Raw genomic sequence first — 24,218 nt, forward strand, 5'->3', positions numbered from 1 at the left:
ATGGGTCAGATTTTCCCTTACCGTCATTTAAGTGAAAGCAAAGTCAGGAATACAATTGTTGCCACCAGCTTTTCCTCTAGGAAACCTAGACTTGTATACTGAATGAGCGATTGCCCACTGACTTTGCCTATTAAAGCTGAAACATGTATTTTGGGATTTTCAGATTGTCACGGCGATGGGTTTGACCTGGCACCCAGAACACTTTGTCTGCACTCACTGCAATGAAGAAATCGGATTGAAAGGTTTCTGCGAACGGGATGGTCGGGCATATTGCCATAAGGATTACCACAACCTCTTCTCCCCACGCTGTGCCTACTGCAGCGGTCCTATTCTAGATGTAAGTTCGACTGAAACCAAATTGGAATTGACATCTCAGTGTGCATTAAGAATATTTTACTATGTTAGTCCCTTAATGATTCGAAACCATTGTTTTTGCATGTTTGGAAGGCTGGTATAATAGTGCAATGCTCACCATATTTAGCATACATTTTAATCGAAGAATAAAGAACGAAGTTGTGATATTGGACATGGATGGGGATGCAAGACAGGCAATATTGGATTCTTTGCCCGTTATACGCCCAGCTCAATATTCAGTGCCATCGATTTTAATATAATTCAATATCAGGCGTATTGTAAAGCGGTCGGAAAATGTGATTCTGCCTGTTTTACAACCCCCCTCCACCAGTCTGATTTCTACCGTAGCATTTATATAGCGTCGTTCATGACTTCCGGTAGTGCCAAAGCAGTTCACACCCAATGACTTACACATGACGTGTAGTAACAGTTTAATGCATAGCTTCCTAGAACACCTGAATATGTTAAGTCTCGTTTCTCGCCATTTCACTACTATCCTCCGTGTTCTTCTGACGTTTTTCATTCATAACGATTCTAAGTAGCAAATATGGAAGACTATATGCATTCTCATAGTCCCTTCGACCCCATTTTGTTAAATCAAAATTCATCTGAAGGTCTCCCTCTATTCATTATTATTTGCCCGAATCTCAGATCGGTGGAATATCATACGGCCTTCAGTACGTTCTGCCTCCTGCCAGCTTCTGTGACCTATGCTGCGAAATGAAGTGACCACATTCATACCCATTCATTTCAAATTGAATTCAATGTTGTAAATGATGTTGTTTTAATTGTTTAGCATTAGAAGTTTCGTGCATGAGTTTCATGGTCCTTGTAATTTGTAGCACTATTTACAGAGAATCTCTTTATAAATTGGCATGAACAGTGAGTGAGATAAGGGCTGGGGTAATATACTAGCATGGATAGAGGATTGGTTAATAGACAGAAAACTGAGACTAGGGATAAACGGGCCATTTTCCGGTTGGCAGGCTTTAACTAGTGGGGTACCGCAAGGATCAGTGCTTGAGCCTCAGCTGTTAACAATCTATATTAATGTCTTAGATGAAGAGGCCGAGTGCAAAGTATCGAAGTTTGCTGACGATACAAAGCCAGGTGAGAATGTAAGGTGTGAGGAAGACAAAGGGATATAGACAGGTTAAGAGAGTGGGCAGTAAAGTGGCAGTGGGAGTATAATTTTGGGAAATGTGAGGTTATTCACTTTGGTAGGAAGAATAGTAAAACAGAATACATTTTAAAAAGGTGGGAAACTATTAAATGGTGTTCGGAGATGTTTAGATGTGCTCGTACAGGAAACACAAAGTTAGCATGCAGGTACAGCAAGCAATTAGGAAGGCAAATGGCATGTTGGCCTTTATTGTAAGGGGGTTGGAGTATAAGGGTAAGGAAGCATTGCTACAATTGTACAGGGCTTTGGTGAGACAGTACACAGTTTTGGTCTTCTTATCTGTGGAATGATATACTTGCCTTAGAAGCAGTGCCACGAATGTTCACTAGATTGGATGAGAGGGCTGTTCTTTGAGTAGATATTGAGTAGATTGGGCCTATATTCACTGGAGGTTAGAAGAATGAGAGGTGATCTCATTTAAACATATAAGATACTGAGGGGGATTGATAGGTTCGATGCTGAGAGGTTGTTTCCCCTGGCTAGAGAGCCGAGAACTAGGGGTCATAGTCTCAGGGTGAGTGGTCGGCCATTTAAGACTGAGATGAGGAGGAATGTCTTTACTCTGAGGATTGCAAATCTTTGGAATTATCTTCCTCAAATGTCTGTGGATGCTGAATCGTTGAGTATATGCAAGGCTGAGATGAATATATTTTTGGACTTTAGGGGAGTCAAGGGATATGGGGACTGGGTAATAAGTGGAGTTGAAGTCGAAGATCAGCCATGATCTTATGAAAAGGCGGAGCAAGCTCGAAGGGCCAAATGGCCTACTCCTGTTTCTAATTCTTATGTTCTTATGGTGGTGTTTTGAGATTCTGGTTACTTAGAACCACCCAACAGATAGTAAGGGTTGAATTAGACATGGGCCAGGATGCAACAGAGGCAGAATCGAATTCCCCTGCCGTTATACCACATGCCCGGTTTCGTTTTTATTGTTGCCAATGGAAATTAATATCGGGCTGGGCGTATAACAGGTGACCGTTGCGACACCACTCATGTTGCGCTCCCAACCAGTAGGAATCTCTACCCCAGTAAGTGTCAAATAGTTACAGACTAGCAGTGGATGGCAGTTGAATGATATTTCTACAGATGCCAAAAAGATCGAGGATTGTTTTTCACTTAATTTCATTTTGCCCATTTATAGAAGATCCTCACAGCCCTGGATAAAACATGGCACCCAGATCATTTCTTCTGTGCGCACTGCGGTGATATCTTTGGGAAAGATGGTAAGTTTTCCAGAACTCCTCAGGAGTCACCACTCAAATTTTTGGGAGCAGTCCATTACATTTTGGTTTCATCCAGTGAGTTTTTTAATGAATTGTATAAAGCACTGGTATAATGCTGACCTTTGTCTCTGCCTATATAAGTAAGTGGCTGAAAATTGTTACACGTGAGGTCAATTCAATTGGAGTCATTTTAATTTTGGGGCGATGGTGTAAAATGGGTGATATCAAATTTGCCATGCGTTATAAACTGCGCATGATTGAAGGCAGAATCAAGCAGGGTGTACATTGACCCACCTATTTGATATCGCCGGTTTTTCACCGATGCTCACTGTTAAAATGACCTCCAAGTGGAATTTTTGTGAAATTTTTTTGCCAAATAAGTCCTTTTACAAATTTGAATAGAATGCAGCAAAATTGAACTCTAATTTCTTGTAGTTTGTGCTATTTTATTGTTTACTTTGAAATGAATTGAGAAACAAATGATACAAAAAGAATACAACGAAAGTGCCAAACAGACAGTTAACAGTAGGGTATATTAAAATAGCTGCATAGCCTCAGCCCTTTTGCACCATTATTTCCATTGGTTGAATAGAATCCTGATAAGATGGTGTGGCGGAGCCACCAAAGGACTCAGATCGTTTGTACATAATTCCTTTAACAACATGTTAGCTACAGCCTGAGTCTGTATCTTTATTTATGCTGTTTAACTGTACAGAGCGTGGTTACTTTAACAGCGTGGCTAAAACGTGATGACGTCATGCCGTTCATCAAGTGATTCCCCACTGGCGGGAAAATGTGATGACGTCATGACGTCAGCCATGGGACTGTAGGGGCAGTCCTCGTGGAGTCTCCAGAGAGAGCAGATCTACATTCGATGTTATCCTGCAGTTTCTTGTTAAAACCTGTTTGTTTCATTAAAGTTCATTTTGTTTGATCTCCTGAGTGGAACACAGTCTTTTAGTTAGGAACCCGCGTTCCTACATTGGTGACCCCGACTTTCGTGAACGGTTTTCGCGGAAGATCTTCAGCATGGAAACGAACGCCGTGACTCTGAAACTGCCACATTTCTGGGAGCAAAACCCAGCCACGTGGTTTATCCAGGCTGAAGCCCAGTTCACCATCAGGAACATCGTCGTGGATCAGACCCGTTATTACTACGTGGTCTCCGCCCTCGCAGATCGTCAGCCTCCTCGGTAGTCCTCCTACTGACCGCAAGTATGATACATTAATAGCGCGGTTGCTACAAGTCTTCGGGCTCTCGAAGTCAGAATGCGCTCGCTGGCTCCTCGCTATGCCCGGCCTCGGGGACTCCAAACCGTCCAAGCTCATGAGCCAAATGCTCACGCTCTTAGGTGCTGAACCGGAATGCTTCCTCTTCCGGGAGCTATTCCTCTGCCAACTGCCGGAGCAGGTGCAGGCTGCCCTAGCCAGGTCCGAGGTTACAGACTGCGCTGAGCTTGCTGCCAAAGCAGTTAAGATTTTCACAGTAACCCAGCAGTGCTGCGCGGCCACGAGGCGCCCATCCCCCACAGATGCGGCTCCAGCTCCTCTTGCAGCAGGCTGGTGCTCCCAGCACGCCCGTTTTGGCACGAAAGCACAACGCTGCCGCTCTTCCTGCAGCTTTTCGCCCCAAAAAAAAACAAAGCTCCTGCAGCGTTCCTGGTGAAGGAGGATCGGGCCTAACGGGCGCTCCGCGGCTACTATGGCCATCGGATCTTCGGGGAAACTTCTTTACATCCCCGATTCCCTATCGGGTTGACGTTTCCTTTGTGACACCGGGGCGCAGTGTAGCATCCTACCTGTGTCGAATCTCGATATGCAAGCTGGGGACCACGGTTTTTCCCTCGTGGCGGCTAATGGTGCAGCCATTCGAACTTTCTGAAAGCGGCGGGTCCAAGTGTGTTTCAGCGGTCAGCGCTTCCATTGGGAATTCGTCACGGCCATGGTCTTGCAGGCCATTCTAGGGGCGGATTTTCTATGTGCCAACGGCCTCCTCGTCAACGTCCAGCACTGCCAGTTGATCAATGCAGCCACCTTCCACTCGATTCTGTGCCACCACGGTACCACCATGGCATGCTCTATCGCCTGTGCATTCCCATCTCTGGATGACTTCAATCGGCTCCTCAGAGAGTTCCCGGAGCTGACCAGGCCCACTTTCTCCTCCTCAGCCACAAAGCACGGTGTTGAACATCATATCACCACTACTGCTTCCCCGGTTTATGCATGGGCTAGAAGGCTTGAACCCAGCAAGCTCACGGCTGCAAAAGTGGAGTTCGACACGATGGAGCGGCTGGGGATTACTCGCCGGTCGAATAGTCCCTGGTCTTCGCCTCTCCACATTGTCCCGAAACCGGGTGGCGGCTGGCGGCCATGTGGTGACTACCGACGCCACTACTCCTGATCGGTACCCGATCCCGCATATTCAGGATTTCTCGGCCCATTTGGCGGGAAATTCTATCTTTTCTAAAGTCGACCTCGTCCGGGGGTATCACCAGGTTTCCGTGCACCCGCAAGACGTCCCGAAAACCGCAGTCATCACCCCTTTCGGCCTCTTTGAGTTCCTGTGGATGCCGTTTGGCTTGAAGAACGTGGTACAGGCTTTCCAGCGCTTATTGGACTCCGTTCTCCGAGACCTAAACTTCATCTTCGTCTACCTCGACGACATTCTCATCGCCAGTGCTAGCAAGGAAGAGCACATCTGCCATTTGTCTACTCTCTTTACATGCCTCAGTCAGCACGGTTTGATCATCAACCCGGCCAAGTGCCAGTTGGCCTGCAGCGGACCGATTTCTTGGGACACCGTATAATATCAGACGGCGCCATCCCCTTACTGATGGGAAAACGTGATGACGTCATTCCTTGTTAAAACCTGTTTGTTTCATTAAAGTTCATTTTGTTTGATCGCCTACATAAGAACATAAGAACATAAGAAATAGGAGCAGGAGTAGGCCAATCGGCCCCTCGAGCCTGCTCCGCTATTCAATAAGATCATGGCTGATCTGATCCTAACCGCCAATCTACTATCACAGAACCATCTCCTGAATCTAACAGAATTAGACACACAAAATAGGAGCAGAATCAGGCTACACAGCCCCTGGGCCCGCTCCGCTACCCACAGGGCCATGTCCGATCCGAACCTAGACTCATGTCCAAATTCCTGCCCGCTTCCCGTACACCTCGTGCACACCTGTAGGGGTCACAAAATACCGCCCACTGAGTGGAACTCAGTCTTTTAGTTAGGAACCCGCGTTCCTACAATGGCTCTTCTAATTCAGAACCATCTCCTTGTGGATTCCAATGAAATGCTTTTGCATACGCTTGTTAACCAACCCGCCCGTTGGGACACGCTAGCCCAACATTTGCGATCGGATGGTTCCCGCGGGCGGTTGCCTCCAACCTGTAAAATATCTACGCATTTACCTGGTGGCCCTGAAGATATGGAGGCTTGAGATTCTGGGCTTCTCCAGGTCTGCGTGGGCAGAGGCCCACGTATCCCAGGGGCGCATGCGGTTCGCAAATGCCCCTGGGATCACGAGGGCTGGCCCAACCAATAAATGAAGGGGCTCCCCATTCCTACTTATGGGAGTTCTGTATGTATAAAATCTCCATAAGTAGGAATGGGGGGTCACTTAAAAAATACATGAACACATGAAATAAATAACAACAAATTACAATGTGAAATTTAATTAAAATGCCATTCAATTATATATTTTAAACAAAAATTTTATTTTTTGAAAAAATGTTTATATATTTTAATGGGGCTAAAAATAAACACCTTTTTGGGCTGGGTTTTAATTTATAAATGAGTGATAACATTTTATTTTTCTATTTTTTAAAACTCTTATGCTGGTATAAGCAGGCCTTACCAGGCAAAAGAATTTCAGAGGCATTCAGGGGGCAGTTGTAAGTTCGAGAAATATCACAACTCTCCACCCGCAGAGGCCCATCTTCCGGGGATGTGGAGGATCTGTTAGGAAGATTTTTGACAGATCACAAGTTCCAGGTTTTAGCACAAGCACTTTGCATGCCTAAACCTGGAACTAGCGCGGCTTCAACGGGCACGTACACACCTCGTGCACACCTGTAGGCATCACAAAATACCGCCCACTGACTAGATCAGGTGCAACACTGGCTTTAGCTCCCTAATGAAAAAGAATGAAAGACTTGCATTGATAAAGCGCCTTTCACGACGTCAGGACGTCCCAAAATGCTTTACTGCCAATGGAATACTTTTGAAGTGTAGTCACTGTTGTAATGTAGGAAACCCGTTAGCCAATTGCACACAGCAAGCTCCCACAAACAGTAATGTGATAATGATCAGATAATCTGTTTTAATGATGTTGATTGAAGAATAAATATTGGCTAGGATAACGGGGATAACTCGCTGCTTTTCATTGAAATGGTGCCATGGGATCTTTTACGTTCACCTGAGAGGGCGGCCGGGGTTTCAGTTTAATGTCTCATCCCAAAGGCATCACCTCTGACAGTGCAGCACTTCTTCAATACTGCACTCGAGTGTCAGCCTAGATTAATAGTGCTTAAGTCTCCAGGAGTGGGACTTGAGCCCACCAACCTTCTAACTCAGAGATGAGAGTGTTGCCCACTGAACCACGGCTAATCATGGATATTGACCGGAGTGTCAAACCAAAGTTCCACCTGATCTTGTTAGTTTTCCGATGGGCGGGTTCAGTTAAAATTGCCCCGCAGTCACTGGAAGTGTAATCAAGCAACACATCTTGTACGTCAACTTCATTATTTGCTTTGGATTGATTTTACACTAATCCACATTGTGCCTTGTAACTCCAACCAGCTCTACTTTTCTACTTCCAAACTGCCTTCATTTTTGCTGCTTAATTCTAATTAATATAAGTTCAAAGTATTAAGTAAAGGTAAGGATACAATATATGACTTTATAATGGGGACTAAGTACTTCTGCGTACCCAGGCTCAGTATCTCCTCCCCTCTCCTGCCCGCTCACCAAGCTTCACCTGAAGACCATGCCTGGTCTTGACTCCATGGCCTAGAAATTCACTAGCCTTAGCGCCGCTTTTGAGGCGCTAGAGGGACTAGCGCCAGAGTTATGGCCAGTTTAAAAATTCCCTGGGGCCCTAAATCGGCGTTGCACCGGTAGCGCTGCGCCGGCACCGATGACGTCATCGGTGTGCGCAGCGTCCCGGTTGCCGTGGTAACCCGCCCGAACTCCGAAATTGAGTTGCGGCCGCCTCGCCCGTGGCAGCCGCAAGCAACGTTCTGGCAGAGGTGCCTTACTTCAGTTTGCGCCGGCGCATTAAAGGCCCCGCGGCGGCCGGCCACTTTCCCGCCGGCCGCCTGCCCGCAGCTCCCTCCCCGGACTTCTCCCCCCTCCCCCCCCGGAACAGATGCAAGCCCGGCACTTGTCCGAGGTGCCGGGCTCATTTTTAAGCTGATTTGCGCGGGCCGCGGCCGGGTGCAGGCAGCTCCTCCTTAACGGGAGGAGGAGGCCTGCACGTCCCCAGCCTGCCGCACCGCATCGGGTGCCGCAGCGCCGGAATTGCGGCGCGAAACGGCAGTTAGCGCCGATGTACCGCCGCAAAGACCCTTCAGTAGCGCCGGCAGCCGTTTGGGCGCGACGCCACTGAAGTTTTGGCGCGCGCAGGGGACTTAGCGCCGGCACTAACTTCCGGCGCTAAAGCCCTGGCTAAGCCAAAACCCAATTTCTAGGCCCATGTGTTTAAAGCCCAAGGGAATCAATTTGGATATTTTATCAGGCCAAGGCGTGTGCTAAATATTGGAGAGAATTGTTTAGTACGAACATTTAGTATCCTATGGCTGTAATGTACAATGACTCCTTGAAATAATTTCCTGAAGTGAACACCGCTCAATATCAGGAAAGCCCTTTGGAGGAAATTTCTTTTCACCACACACTGGGGGTGATTTTAAATTTGGCGATGATCTAAATTGGGCTGTATCATGTTAGCCATTCATTATCCACCACACTGATTTTTCTTGCCATTGAAGTCAATGGAAGAGAAAATCGGGAGGAGCCTATCTCTGGCTTATAATTCGCTATCGCCCATTTTACACCCCCTAATTAAAATTAACCCATTTAATCTCAAATATCAGTCCACATGACAATAAATATACAATAATCTCAAGCTGAGAATGGAGTGTGCCTGTTGGCGAAATGCCCATTACATAGCTTTTAGATACATAACAGTGCCGTGACAATGACAAACAGTTAATGAAATACAAGATTTTGAGGTATGGGTAGCAGCTTGTATTACATTGGTTTACATAGTATATATGGCACAGAAACAGGCCATTCGGCCCAAGCCGACTAGGCTGGTGTTTATGCTCCTCACGAGCCTCCTCCCGTCTTTCCTCATCTAACTCTATCAGCATAACTCTCTATTCCCTTCTCCCCCATATGCTTATCTAGTCTTCCCTTAAATGCATCTATACTATTCACTTCAACTACTCCGAGGGAGCGAGTTCCACATTCTCACCACTCTCTGTGTGAAGAAGTTCCTTCTGAATTCCCTATTTCATTTCTTGGTGACTATCTTCTATTGATGGCCTCTAGTTTTGCTATTCCAAACAAGTGGAAACACTTTCTCTGCATCTACTCTATCAGAACGCTTCATAATTTGTAAGACATCTATTATGTCACCCCTCAGCCTTCCCTTTTCAAGAGAAAAGAGACCCAGCCTGTTCATCCTTTCCTGATAGATATACCCTCGCATTTCTGGTATCATCCTTGTAAATCTTCTCAGCACCCTCTCTAGTGCCTCTCTATCCTTTTTATAATATGGCGAACAGAATTGCACGCAGTATTCCAAGTACAGGGTATGTTAGCATCATGGTTTTGTTACTGGACCAGTAATCCTGAAGCCTGGAAAAATAATGTCGGAGACGTGAATTTAAATCCCACCATGGATTTAAAAAAGCTAGCACCAGTAATGGTGACCATGAAACAACTGGATTGTTGGGAAAAACCCAACTGGTTCACTAATGTCCTTTAGGGAAGGAAATCTGCTGTCCTTACCCGGTCTGGCCTATACGTGACTCCAGACCCACAGCCATTTGGTTGACTATTAACTGCCCTCTGAAACGGCCTAGCAAGCCACTCAGTTGAACCAAACCGCTATGACAAAGTCAGCACTGTGGGAGGACCTTTCACACACGGACAGCAGCGGCTCAAGAAGGTGGCTCACCACCACCTTCTCGAGGGCAATTTGGGATGGGCAATAAATGCTGGCCCCGTCAGTGATGTCCACATCCCAAGAACGAAAAAAAGTGTAGTCTAACCAAGGTTCGATACAAGTTCAGCATTACCTTTCAATTGAATTCCTCCAGAAATAAACCCGAGTGCATTTTTTCTGGACTTGTTTACCTGTGTTGCTACTTTCAGTGATTTGTGTATTTATACTTAGATTCCTATTTTCCTAGTATTGGCCCAGATATTCCGATCACAGGCCTCCCGCAGCGGAGGACTGCAATCTGGAAAAATCTGCGCCCTTACCTGAGGGCTCCCGGGACACGCACAGTTCCACTGCTGGGCCTCTCCAAACTGCCGGTGTGCGGGCCCCACATATCCCAGAGGCGCAGGTAGTTAGCAGTGTCCCTGGGATCACGTGGGCCATGGGGAGCCAATCAAAGAAGGGAATCTCCCTTCATACATTTGACAGGAAGACCTGTTAAATATATGAATGGAGATCGCCCCAAAAACATAGTAAAACTTTAAATACATTGAAAAAAAATCACATTTTTAAAATGACTTGAAATTAAAATAAATTAACTATTTTAAACAAAGCTTTCAATTTTTGAAGAAAATAATTAAAGTATTTTAGGGGCTAAAAATAAACTTACCTTTTTTTAAAGTACTTTTAAATGATAAATCAATGGGAATTTTTGTTTTAATTTTTTCAACTCTTATCCTGGTAAAAGCAGGCCTTATGCCTCCTTTTACCAGGCACAAGAATTGTAAGGGTTTTCTGTAGGTGTTGGGTCTCCAAAAAGCGGAACTATCCACCCGCAAAGGCCCTTCTCTAGTGCAGCCAGAGGATCTGTCCAGAGCTTTCCTGACAGTGCAGAAATGCCGGTTTCCAGCGCATGCACAGTGCATTGCTGAAACCAGCATTTCCGATGTCCCTATGGGTGGGTACACAGCACGTACTCACCTGTAGGGATCAGAATATCCGGCCCGTGACCCCCCTATTTTACTTTTGCTATAAAAGAGATTAATTGAAAACACTTCCTGTATTACAATCATTATGGAAATACCAAAAAGCTGATAGAGGGCATTGTAGTTAAAGTTACTGGGGGTGAATTTGGAAATGGGCAGGCACGGCACACAGACGGATTCGCATTGGCTAACCATAACAGGACACGTCTGATGTTAAGTCCTATTAATGTTGATGGAACTGAATATCGAGGGGAGCATGTAACCAGTGACCGATGCGATGCCGCTTGTTTTGCATCCCTGCCCGTGTCCTATTTCACCCCCATTCTCTTGCTTGTTATCTGTGCTATTTCAGAATGCTGCTAGTTTATTTTCCCCACACGTGCATCTCGTTTTTTTGCCCTTCTTAGGTTACCATGAGAAAGACGGGAAGGCGTATTGCCGCAAAGACTATTTCAACATGTTCGCTCCCAAGTGTGGCAGCTGTGATCGGCCAGTTTTGGACAACTACCTATCAGCACTCAACAGCGTCTGGCACCCGGAATGCTTTGTATGCAGAGTAAGTGACAATGATCCAATGAGCGCTTTGTCTTTAGGCATCTCTCTGCATTTCTAATCGGGAATAAAGCACCTTTGACGAGCTCAGCACCTCACAACTCGCTTTAGAACCATTGGAGAACTTTTGTAATGCAATCACTGTCGTAATGGAACGAAACTGGAAAGCCAATTTTCACACAGAAAGATCCCACAAACAGCAATGTGGTAATGACCCGATGGTTTGTTTTATTGATGTTGGTTGAGGGATAGGTGTTAAATCAGTGAGTTGTTCAAGTAATTAATACTCAGACTTAATCAGTAACAATAAAACAGGTCTTTACTGGTTGGAGGTAGGGACTTATACGTAGGTCTTTACTTCATGCCCACAGGCGGGAACTGAGGGGAGATCAGTACCCACAGTACTATTTATACCCCATAGCCAGGAGTGGTACTGCGTATCACTACGCCCTACAAGTAGTGCAGTCCTGTCCATAGGTTCAAAGTAGCACACATATTACATACACAACATTCCTCCCTTCTTAGCTTTACAGTCATCTCCCCATTTAACATAACGTAATAACCTATATACATATATAACTTCAGGTTTACATAACAGAATAACATAGATACATAGATAACTTCATGTCAAAACAGATCACAGATTCAGTCTCTGCAGAAAACAGTTCACAGATTCAATCTCTGTGGTGTAGTCAGTTCACGTTGCTGGAGTGACTCATTCAATAGTCCTTCCATGGATTTAACAGTTTGAACTTCCGAACTGAATTGGCTCCGTTCGGAGGGACCACGTGTGTGATCTGGTAGAGGTAATAATGGTCCAGATGGGTCATCTTCTGTTTCGACTTTTCCTTTTCTGCTTCTTGGAGACTCTCTGGGCTCCACTGTCAGCTGCCAGCTGCATGCGCAGTTCCTCCTTCTCTTCCTCCTTTTTCCGTAGTAGAGCCACCTTCTCCCGATGTTCCGTAGACTTTTGGTGCTCCTCCATGATTTCTGTATGGTGGGAGTCGAAGTTACAAGTTGGGCAGGACAGGACATAGTAATATTCGGTGTCGTCCTGATCTAGGCCAGCGAGAGGGTCTTCTATTTCCTCCATACCCAGCTGGGCGTTAGCCAGCTTTTGTTCCAAGTCCAGACATCTTTCCTGAAGAGACTTCTTCATGCGTACCTCTTCATCCAGCTTTTTCTGGGCTTTCAGCAAGTCGTTTACTAATGACCTCATTTGAGATTTTACTACTTCAACTTCTTTTGGAGATTGATTGATCGGACTATTCAATCCCTCTACCGGAGCAGCTGTTTCAGCGGTCTGTTGTTCTACGTTGACGTGAGTCAGCGTACTTTTGGCATCCAAGGGCTGCTCTGTTGCAGTCATCTCAGCCTGTGTTGCCACCTCAGCTCTTCCAATAACCTTTGAGAGCTCCGAACCCCTTTCGTTTGAATATTGAAGTTCGTGTTCAAGTTTTTCCCATTTCAGAGTCCTGTCCTTCAGCATATGCAGGAGTTGGCTGACCGCTAACTCCTCTGACATCAGACGTTTTGTGTGCTCCTGCTCCATTTTCTCCATCAGCTGCTTCTGTTGTCTTTCCATATTCTCCAACTCTATATCAAAGAACTCTTTCGTTGCATTCAACTCTTGCTCAAAACGGCGAAGCATTTGTTCTAATTGCTGTTGTAGTTTGAAATGGAGTTGAGTTCGAGCCCGGTGTCCCTCAGAAATGGGCACATCAGTAGACTTGCCAGACTCAGAATCCACAGTTAAACTATGTTGTTGTTGTTCAGTGGAATTCTGTGCTGAAACTTTGTCTTTTGCACCTGAGTTGGGCTTACCATCATCCGTTCCAGAGTCTGGGCCGACTATCTTCACCGAGTTCTCACTCGTTATTGTTTGTAGGAAATGCCAGTCCATATTCATTTTCCTAATCCACTCCCGTCCTAGTAGTGGAGGACCTCCTTCAGATATCACATATAAGTCCATTATTTGACTGTCTTCGCCCTTGTGGACCACTGCAACCTCTATTTTCCCGATGGGGTACACTCTTTGCCCCGTGTATGTTTTCAATATAATCCCCGTATCCTGTAGGGGAATATGTTGGAATAACTTTCCGTAATCTTTCTTATTTATGACCGTCAATGCCGATCCAGTGTCCAATTCCAGTTTTACTTGGACTCCTTCTATCTGAAGAGTGACCCAAATTGTCTGGAGGTCTGCACCCTTACCAGCGTTGAGTACCCTTAAGCTAGCCAGTTCATTACAGCTTAAGCTAGCCAGTTCATTACTGCTAGCGTCTGAATCGGACTCCTGTTCGGTCACCTTGTGTACCTTTGCGTATTTTCCTTGCGGTGACTTCTTGTTGCTGGTCTTCTTCCCTGACCTGCATACTCTAGCTATATGTCCAAGCCTACCACAAGTTCTACATTCTTGGTTTTTAAACCAACACTGGTTCTGATCATGCGTTGTCTTTCCACAACGATAACATTTGCCAGAACTCACACCCAATTTGTGTGCACTGAGCTCCGGTGACCGTAGCTGCATTACTGCCGTGCCTCTTGCTGCGGCTTCGTGTGCTGCTGCCATAGTGACCGCCTTCTCAAGCGTCAGCTCATTCTCCTCGAGCAGTCGCTTTTGTGTATCCTGTTTAAATAAACCACACACAAATTTGTCTCGAAGTGCCTCTGTCAGTCCCGTTCCAAACTGGCAATATTTCGCTAATTTACGCAATTCCAGCAAATAATCAGCATTGCTTTCATGCTGTAGCTGCCTTCTGTCATAAAATTTAAATCGTTCCGCTAGCATCAGCGGCGTGGGGTTTAGATGATCTTTCAGGACAGTAACAATCTCATCGAACGTCTTATCCGCCGGTTCATCTGGTGATAACAGGTGTTTCAATTGCCCGTATGTCTTCGCACCCATTAAATTTAATAATGTTAGAGCTTTATCTTGGTCACGAATTTTATTGGCCTTACAATAATTTTTTACTCTTTCAACATATATGGCCCAATCTTCGAGGTCACTATCAAAGGTGCTAATATTCCCGTGTTTAGGCATTGTAGATTTGCAATTTCTCAGATTTTTTTTTTTTTTACTGCTATCCAAGATGGCGGCTTCCCGCTCTTGCCGTCGTCCTCCGCCCACAAAATGGCGGTTTTCCCGCGCTTGGCGGTCTTCACCCGTCCCCCAACGCCGTCTCCCTTCAGCCCCCGAGTGCGGCCCTTATCTTCGCCGCGATCGCCCGAGTGCGGCCCTTATCAGCGGATGCGATCGCTGGATCGCGAAGCGGCTCTCGGCTCTTATCAGGAGATGCGATCGCTCCGTTGAAACGCCTCCCGCTCGAAGCGGCTCTCGCGCCCTATTCCTCCAGCTCCCCCAGCCCCGTTCGTGCGGCCAACGCGGTCGACTGCCTGTCGCGTCGCTGCCCGGCTCAGACAACGGCTTACCCACCACCAAGCTGGAGAAGAAGCTGACGGTCGCCGATGGAGGCTCCGAGGTCAGGATGTCTTCCAGTGGGGTGGAGAGGGTGGAAACCTCTCTGCAACGTCCTGGCTGTGGACGAAGCTGCCGTGGAGTGACTGCCGCAGGGTTCGAATCAGACTCGTCGCCAGTGTTAAATCTGTGAGTTGTTCAAGTAATTAATACTCAGACTTAATCAGTAACAATAAAACAGGTCTTTACTGGTTGGAGGTAGGGACTATACGTAGGTCTTTACTTCATGCCCACAGGTGGGAACTGAGGGGAGATCAGTACCCACAGTACTATTTATACCCCATAGCCAGGAGTGGTACTGCGTATCACTATGCCCTACAAGTAGTGCAGTCCTGTCCATAGGTTCAAAGTAGCACACATATTACATACACAACAATAGGGACCTTCCCTGAACTTCTTTGCGCCATAGTGCCATGGGATATTTTATGTCTACCTGGGAGGGCAGAAGGGGATTCAGATTGACGTCTGGTCCTAAAGATGGCACCTCCGACAGTGCAGCACTCTCTCAGTACTAGAATATAATCATTGAGGACTATATTTAATAGTTAACCTAACATGTGGGGAGAATGTGACAGCTGGACGCACACTTCAAATGAAAGTTTATTGGTGTGATATTGGACATATGCAGGAGCTCAAAACAGGTGGAAATGCTTTAGCTGACCGTCATAACACATGCCGATATTCAGTACTATTGATGTCAATGGAACTCAACATTGCGTGGTGCGTGTAACCAGTGACTGTAGCAATACCACCTGTTTTGCGTTCCCAACAATGACTAATTTCAACCATTTTATCATAATCATTTGCCTATAGACCAAGCGATTGGGAGTCAGGGTTATTTATGCTTTCTGTCACAATATTTTGTATCCCAGAAATTACTGTTAGTGAGGTAACATACATTAAATCTGCTCCAGGGGCAGATTTTCCTCTTCAACGCTGTATTGTACGAGATTGTTGTGGCTAAAGCGCTGGTAGCCAATTGGGGTGAAAACTGCTCACAATTCAATACAGAGAATTGCATAGGATTTAGAGGTGCATGCCGGTGTCTTTACCCTATCAGCATATTCTTCAATTCCTTTCTCCCTCACATGTTTATCTAGCTTCCCCTTAAATGCATCTATGCTATTCGCCTTAACCACTCCATATGGTAGCGAGTTCCACATTCTCACCACTCACTAGGTAGAGCAGTTTCTCCTGAATTCCCTATTGATTTTATTAGAGACTACCTTAGGTAGTTTTAGTCCCCCCCCCCCGCACCCCAACAAATGGAAACACCTTCTCTACATCTAACACTATCAAGCCCGTTCATAATCTTAAGTGTCTCCATCAGGACACCCCTCAGCCTTTTCTTTGCTGGAGAAAAGAACTCCAGCCTGTTCAGTCATTGTCATGTTTACAAAGACAAATGCTTTACCCAAAGTCATGAGCAGTTTGTATGCAGAAGAAAGAAGAAATACTGCTCCAGGGACTGACACTTGTATTGAAATGCTAGGTATCAATATTTTGCAGCAATGTGTTATCAGACATTTCTGTTTAGTAGATGTTTGCTGTGAATCAAGCTAGCGGTATTTGGAGAAAGCTTATGACGTGTTTTAAATGACACAGGGATTTGACAAGGTAGATAAAGAGAAGTCATTCCCACTGGTGGGGGAATCCATGTGAAATTGGACATGGGCAGGGATGCAAAACAGGCAGAACAGCAGGGGACGTTGATGATTAATTGAAATGTTCACACAGGATTACAAAGGTTACATAAGATATATGGCACAGAAACAGGCCATTCGGCCCAACTAGTCGATGCCGGCGTTTATGCTCCATCCGAGCTTCCTCCTGTCTTTCCTCATCTAAATCTATCAGCATATCCCTGTATTCCCTTTTCCCTCATAAGCTTGTCTCGCCCCCCCTTAAATGCATCTATACTATTCGCTTCAACCACACACTGTGATAGTGAGTTCCACATTCTCACCACTCTTTGGGTAAAGAAGTACTTTCTGAATTCCCTATTGGATTTCCCAGTGACTATCTTATATTGATGGCCTCTAGTTATGCACTTCCCCACAATTAGAAACATCCTCTTTGTATCCACTCTATCAACATTTTCATAATTTTAAAGACCTCTATTAGGTCACCCCTCAGCCTTCTTTTTTCAAGAGAAAAGAGACCCAGCCTATTCATCCTTTCCTGATATGTATACCCTCGCATTTCTGGTATCAGCCTTGTAAATCTTCTCTGCACCCTCTCCAGTGCCTCTATATCCTTTTTATAATATGGCGACCAGAACTGTACACAGTACTCTAAGTGTGGTCTAACCAAGGTTTGATGCAGGTTTAGTATAACTTCGCTACTTTTCAATTCTATCCCTCTAGAAATAAACCCTAGTGCTTGGTTTGCTTTTTTATAGCCTTGCTAACCTGCATCGCACCTTTTAGTGATTTGTGTATTTGTACTTCGAGATCCATGTGTTCCTCTAACCCACCTAAAATCACACCCTCCAAGTGAGACGTGACCTCCCTAATCTTCCTACCGAAATGTAATACCTCACATTTATCTGTGTTGATCTACATTTGCCAATTATATGCCCATTCTGCAAGTTTATTAATGCCCTCCTGTAACTTGTTGCAGTCCTCCTCAATATTGACTATCGTCCCCAATTTGGTGTCATCTGCAAATTTAGAAATTGTGTTTTTGATTCCGAAGTCTCAATCGTTAATGTAAATTGTGAACAGCAGTGGTCCCAGCACTGATCCTTGTGGAACACCACTACCCACCTTCTGTCACTGTGAATAGCTACCCTTTACTCCTACTCTCTGCTTTCTGTCCTGAAGCCAGCCAGCATTCCATTCTGCTACTTGTCCCCTGACTCAACATTCTCTGGCCTTGTTTAACAGTCTATTATGGGGTACCTTAACGAAGGCCCTTTGAATATCCCGATAAATTACATCTACTACATTACCCTTGTCTACTCTCTGTTACCTCTTCAAAAAATTCAATAAGGTTTGTAAAGCTAGACGTTCCCTTTTGAAATCCATGTTGACTATTCATTATTATATTTTTGGTTTCTAGATATTATTTTATTTTCTCCTTTAGTAGGGATTCTGTTATTTTTCCTACCACCGATGTTAAGCTGACTGGTCTATAATTCCTTGGACATGTTCAATCCCCCTTCTTACATATTGGTATTACGTTAGCTATCTGCCAGTCCTCTGGCACTATATCTTTTTGTAACGAATTATTAAATTTGCATAGTAATGCCTCTGCTATATCTTCCCTCGATTCTTTTAAAATGCGTGGATGCAATCCATCTGGACCAGGGGTTTTATCCTCTTTGAATTTGATTGGTATATCTAATATATCTTTTTTATTTTAAATGCACTTATATCATTACTAATCTCATCAATGTCATGTCCACCTGTGCTATCTCCCTGGTAAATAATGAAGCAAAATAATTATTTAATATTTCTGCCATCTCTCTATCGTTACCTGTGGTATTATCCTGACTATCCCTTAATGGCCCTATTCCCATCCCAACCTTCCTTTTTAATTTATGTGCCTATAAAATATTTTACTATTTTTTTTCATGTTCCTTGATAATTTAATTTCATAGCTCCTCTTTGCCTCCCTAATTGTTTTTTGACTTCTCTCCTAATCTTTTCGTATTCACTCATATAATGCACTTCCCTGCTGTCTGTGTACTTAATATATGCCTCTTTCCTTACCCTCAATTGTTCCCTTTTTGCTTTATTCATCCATGGAGTCTCATTATTGTTTAGTTTGTTCTTTCCTTTTAGCAGAATATATTTTTCCTGCACTCTGTTTTAAAATGTTTTCCATTGCTGTTCTACATCGTTGTTTGCCAATATTGTTGGCAATTTTTGTTTCCCAAGTTCTATTCTCAGCCCCTCAAAATCAGATTTTCTCCAATCTATTAACCTAGTTTTCATCATACTTATGTCCTTCTTAATTATCATCTTAATGCGATTAAGATCGATAGATTTTTGTTGGGTAAGGACATTAAAAGGTTTGGAAAACAGACTGGTACAAGGGGTTGAGGTACAAATCAGCCATGACTAACTGAATGGAGGAACAGGTTTTAGAAGTGAATGGTCTACTTCTGTTCCTATGCAATAGGTTTCAGGGATTGAATGACCTCCTCCTGTTCCTATTTAACAGGCTCGATGGGCTGAATAACCTACTCCTGTTCCTATGCAATAGGTTTCAGGTACTGAATGGCCTCCTCCTGTTCCTATGTAACAGGCTCGATGGGCTGAATAACCTACTCCTGTTCCTATGCAATAGGCTTCAGGGATTGAATGACCTCCTCCTGTTCCTATTTAACACGCTTGATTGGCTGAATAGCCTATGTAATAGACTCGAGGGGATGAATGACCTTTTCCTGTTCCTATGTAACAGGCTTGATGGGCTGCATGTCCTCCCCCATTCCTCTGTAACACTGAAAATGTTAACTGCTCTCATTTCTGTCCCTAACGCAGGATTGTTTCACCTCATTTGCGAGCGCCTGTTTCTTTGAGGTTGAGGGAATGCCCTACTGCGAGCTGCACTATCACCAACGCCAGGGGACGCTGTGTAGCGGATGCCAGAAGCCCATCAGTGGGCGCTGTATCTCCGCCATGGGCAAGAGATTCCACCCGGAGCACTTCGTCTGCGCTTTCTGCCTTAAACAGCTCAGCAAAGGCGTCTTCAAGGAGCACAACGACAAGCCTTACTGCAACTCATGCTTTAATAAACTGTTCATTTAACAACAGAGATGTGCTCGAAAGTGTCCCTGCCCATGTGTCTCACTGCAAATGGAGGTACGCCCACCAACCTGTCCAAAGGTTTGAAAGTCAATTGTACAGGAATGTATGTCACTGCAATCATTTGATCTAATTAATCGTGCTTAGATATAATGGTCTACTCTTAACTTGATAGCTCCTTTTATGCAATGAAATGGTAGTCTAGTGGTTATGTTACTGGACTATTAACTCAGAAGCCTGGACTAATGTTCACGGGGACAGGCATTCTAAATCTCAACCACGGCAGCAGGGGGAATTCAAGTTCAGTTAATTAAATAAATGTGGAATAAAACAGCTAATATTAGTAATGGTGAACATGAAACTACCAGATTGTCATAAAAACCCATCTGGTTCACTAATAGCCTTTAGGGAAGGAAACCTGTCGTCCTATATGTGACTATAGACCCACAGCAATGTGGTTGACTCTTAACCGCCCTCTGAAATGACCTAGCAAGCCACTCAGTTATAGGGATGGGCAATAATGCTGGCCTTGCTAGCGACGCCCACATCCCATGAACAATTCAAATAATGAAGCGTTTCCACCTCCACTGTCAGGTCCTGCAGATATTGGAAACGAAGTTGAGTGTTTATAAAGACTAATTTTAACCTGCCCCCCGCCCCCAGTCGGGACATTGATGAAGTCCGGTGCAACGCTGGATTTACACACCTCTCCATTAAATTCAAAGGAGAGTGATATTAGGCTGTGTGTGAACCTGGCTTTACACCCGATCCCGTGGGTTCCTCGCCCCGCAAGTTAGGTTAGCCTTGGTTGCAAAGTCGCACTATGTCTGGAAAACTACCAAAGGGAAAACAGGGGCTATAAATAATTTTTGCAGATGGTCTCTCGATCATTCTGCTTTCATGCTCATTTTTAAGAAAGTGAGCTGTATACGATATCCCTCGGTGGGGAGTGAGGAGCGAATGTTTGCATCAGTTGTATACTGATGCCTCTAAGTGGTGGGACCAGGGTTTGAACCCTCTTCCAGACAATCCTCCAATTTACTGGGTTACCCATCCAGTGGGATAATCACTTCCAGTGCGAGTGCATAACGACACCCTCCCCTTCAGTTCACGGCGAGGAGAGTTTAACTTATGATGAACTACACACGGGAATTACAACACAGAAAGTCTATTCAGTCCAACTGGCCCACAATGAGACTCCTCGCAAGCTACTTCATCTCACTCTATTAGCATATCCTTCTATTCATTTCTCCCTCATGTACTTAGCAATTTGCCCATGATTGCATCTACACTATTCGCCTCAGCTATTTAATTTCCCAGCAAGTTCCTCTTTCTAACCACATATTGGGTTAAGAAGTAGCACCTGAATTCACTATTTGATTTATTAGTGACTAATGGAAACATTTTCTCTACGTCTACTCTATCAAAATCTTTAGATAGTTTAAGACACTCCATTAGGTCGCCCATCAGTCTTCGCTTTCATAGAGAAAACCAGCGCAGCATTTTCAGTGTATCCTAACAGGCATAACGTTTCAGTTCTGGTAACATCCTAGTACATCTTTTTAATTTACATTGTCCCTAGTGGCAACTTATTTTATTATAACATGGACACAGCCTCTGGTCGCAGTCCCCACTCAGAGAGAGAGAGAGGGAGAGAGAGAGAGAGATCATAATAGGGGTACAGTCTCTGGTCATAGACCCTACTCAAAGAGAGTGATCCGAAAAGGGACACACCATGTGGTCTGTCATGAATCTTATCATGTCTCATGAAGTAACACTGGGCGGCCAGCTGGTGGCGCCGTCCAAGGAGTATAAATACTCGGGCGCGGGCCCAGCTTGCTCAGGATGTTACTGTAACCAGGAACTAGTGTTGTAACTAGAATCTCATGGTTTTGAAACAGTTGATTAAAGCCTTGTTTTATACTCAAACCAAGCGCTCAGTAGTCTTTTTACATCATGGTCATAGTCCGTACTCAGAGAGAGAGAAAGAGATCAGAACAGGGACACAGCCTCTGGTCACAGTCCCTAATCAGATAGTTAGAGATCAGAACAGGAACACAGACTCAGTTCACATTCCCTACTCAGAGAAAGAGATCAGAACAGAGACACAGGCTTTTGTCACAACCACTACTCTGAGAGAGATGGGAACATGTACACAACCTCTAGTCACAATCCATACTGAGAGAGGGAGATCAGAACAGGGACATAGATTCTGGTCCCAGTTCCAACTCTGTATGATTGGAAAAGGAATGCAGCCTCTGGTCACAATTCCTACTCAGAGAGAGAGAACAGAACAGGGGTACAGCCTCTGGTCACAGTCCATTCTAACAGAGAGAGTGAGAGGGAGAGAGAGATTGAGAGAGGTAGGAATAGGGTCACAATCTTTTTTCACAGTTGGTACTCAGAGGGAGATCAAAACAGGGACACAGCCTCTGATCATAGTCCTTACTCAGGCATAAAGAGAGGTCAGAAGAGGGTCACAGCTTCTGATCATCGTTCCTGCTCAGGGGGAAAGATCAGAACAGGGTCAGAGAACGTGTTCAGAGCAGGGACAGGGTCTGTGGTCTGAAGGAGGCGGTGCAACAAAGGTTTACTAGATTGATTCCTGTGAGGAGAGGGCTGTCCTATGATGAGGGATTGTGTAGAATGGGCCGATACTCTCTGGAGTTTAGAAGAATGAGAGGTGATCGCATTGAAACATACAAGATTCTGAGGGGGATTGACAGGGTCGATGCTGAGAGGTTGTTTCCCCTGGCTGGAGTGTCTAGAACTAGGGGGCATTGTCTCAGGATAAGGGGTCGGCCGTTTAAGACTGAGATGAGGAGGAATTTCTTCACTCAGAGGATTGCGAATCTTTGGAATTTTCTGGCCCAGAGGGCTGTGAATGCTGAGTCTTTGAGTATATTCAACGATGAGATAGATAGATTTTTGGACTCTAGGGGAATCCAGGGATATGGAGATCGGGCGGGAAAATGGAGTTGAGGTCGATGATCAGCCATGATCTTGTTGAATGGCGGAGCAGGCTCAAAGGGCCGTAAGGCCTGCTCCTGCTCCTACTTCTAATGTTCATATATTCTTATGGTCACAGTCCCTACACAGAAACATCGAGATTGGAACAAGGCCACAGCCTCTGACCACAGTCCCTACTCAGAGAGAGAGATCGGAACAGGAAAACAGCCGCTGCTCACAATCCTACTCACAGATGGGGAGATCAGAACAAGGACACAGCCTTTTGTCACAGTTCCTACTCCGAAAGAGAGATATCAAAAAAGGGTCACAGCTTTTGGGGTCTGTTCCTACTCAGACAATGAGTTCAGAACAGGGACACAACATCTGATCACAGCCCCTACTCAGAGGAAGAGATTAGAATAGCGTCACAGCCTCTGATCACGGTCCCTACTCAGACAATGAGTTCAGAACAGGGACACAGCCTCTGATCACAGTCCCTACTCAGAGGTAGAGATCAGAATAGCGTCATAGCCTGTGGTCACAGTCCCTACTCAGAGGTAGAGATCAGAATAGCGTCACAGCCTGTGGTCACAGTCCCTACTCAGAGGTAGAGATCAGAATAGCGTCACAGCCTGTGGTCACAGTCCCTACTCAGAGGTAGAGATCAGAATAGCGTCACAGCCTGTGGTCACAGTCCCTACTCAGAGGTAGAGATCAGAATAGCGTCACAGCCTGTGGTCACAGTCCCTACTTAGAGGAAGACATCAGGATAGGGTCACAGAAACATAGAAACATAGAAATATAGAAGATAGGTGCAGCAGTAGGCCATTCGGCCCCCTAGCCTGCTCCAGCATTCAATGAGATCATGGCTGATCATCCAAACTCTGTAACCTGTCCCTGCCTTCTCCCCATATCCCTTGATCCCTTTGGCCTTAAGAAATATATCTAACTCCTTCTTGAATATATTTAATAAATTGGCCTCAACTGCCTTCTGTGGTAGAGAATTCCACAGGTTCACCACTCTCTGGGTGAAGAAATTCCTCCTAATCTCTATCGTAAATGGCTTACCCCTTACCCTTAGACTGTGACCCCTGGTTCTGGAATCCACGAACATCAGGAATATCCTTCCTGCATCTAGTCTGTCTAGTCCTGTTAGAATTTTATAAGTTTCAATGAGATCCCCTCTCATTCTTCTAAACTCCAGCGAGTATAAGCCCAATCGACCAAATCTCTCCTCAGACGTCATTCCTGCCATCCCAGGTATCAGTCTGGTGAATCTTCGCTGCACTCCCTCCATGGCAAGAACACCCTTCCTCAGATAAGGCGACAAAAACTGCACACAATACTCGAGGAGTGGTCTCACCAAGGACCTGTACAACTGCAGCAAGACATCCTTGTTCCTGTACTCGAACCCTGTCGCAACGAAGGCCAACATACCATTTGCCTTCTTAACCGCCTGCTGCACCTGCATGCTTACCTTCAGCGACTGGTGTACAAGGACACCCAGGTCTCTTTGCACTTCCCCTTCTCCCAATCTATTACCGTTCAGATAATAATCTGC

General features: G+C 45.1%; 1 protein-coding gene across 1 annotated transcript in view; it reads left to right on the forward strand.

Moving 5' to 3' along the window:
• The window catches only part of LOC147092758 (leupaxin-like), a 54,307-nt gene extending 32,670 nt beyond the window's left edge, over positions 1-21,637 (forward strand). Inside the window, exons 6-9 of the mRNA XM_085976005.1 lie at positions 164-337; positions 2,679-2,760; positions 11,332-11,480; positions 19,445-21,637. Of these exons, the coding sequence (XP_085832131.1) occupies positions 164-337; positions 2,679-2,760; positions 11,332-11,480; positions 19,445-19,711 (672 nt within the window). The 3' untranslated portion in view covers positions 19,712-21,637. The remainder of the gene's footprint in view (positions 1-163; positions 338-2,678; positions 2,761-11,331; positions 11,481-19,444) is intronic.
• Positions 21,638-24,218: the final 2,581 nt, after the last annotated feature.

This window comes from Somniosus microcephalus, unplaced genomic scaffold, assembly GCF_052327205.1.
Source record: "Somniosus microcephalus isolate GS21.2 unplaced genomic scaffold, FLI_Smic_1.0 unresolved_chr2, whole genome shotgun sequence".
Lineage (NCBI taxonomy): Eukaryota > Metazoa > Chordata > Chondrichthyes > Squaliformes > Somniosidae > Somniosus > Somniosus microcephalus.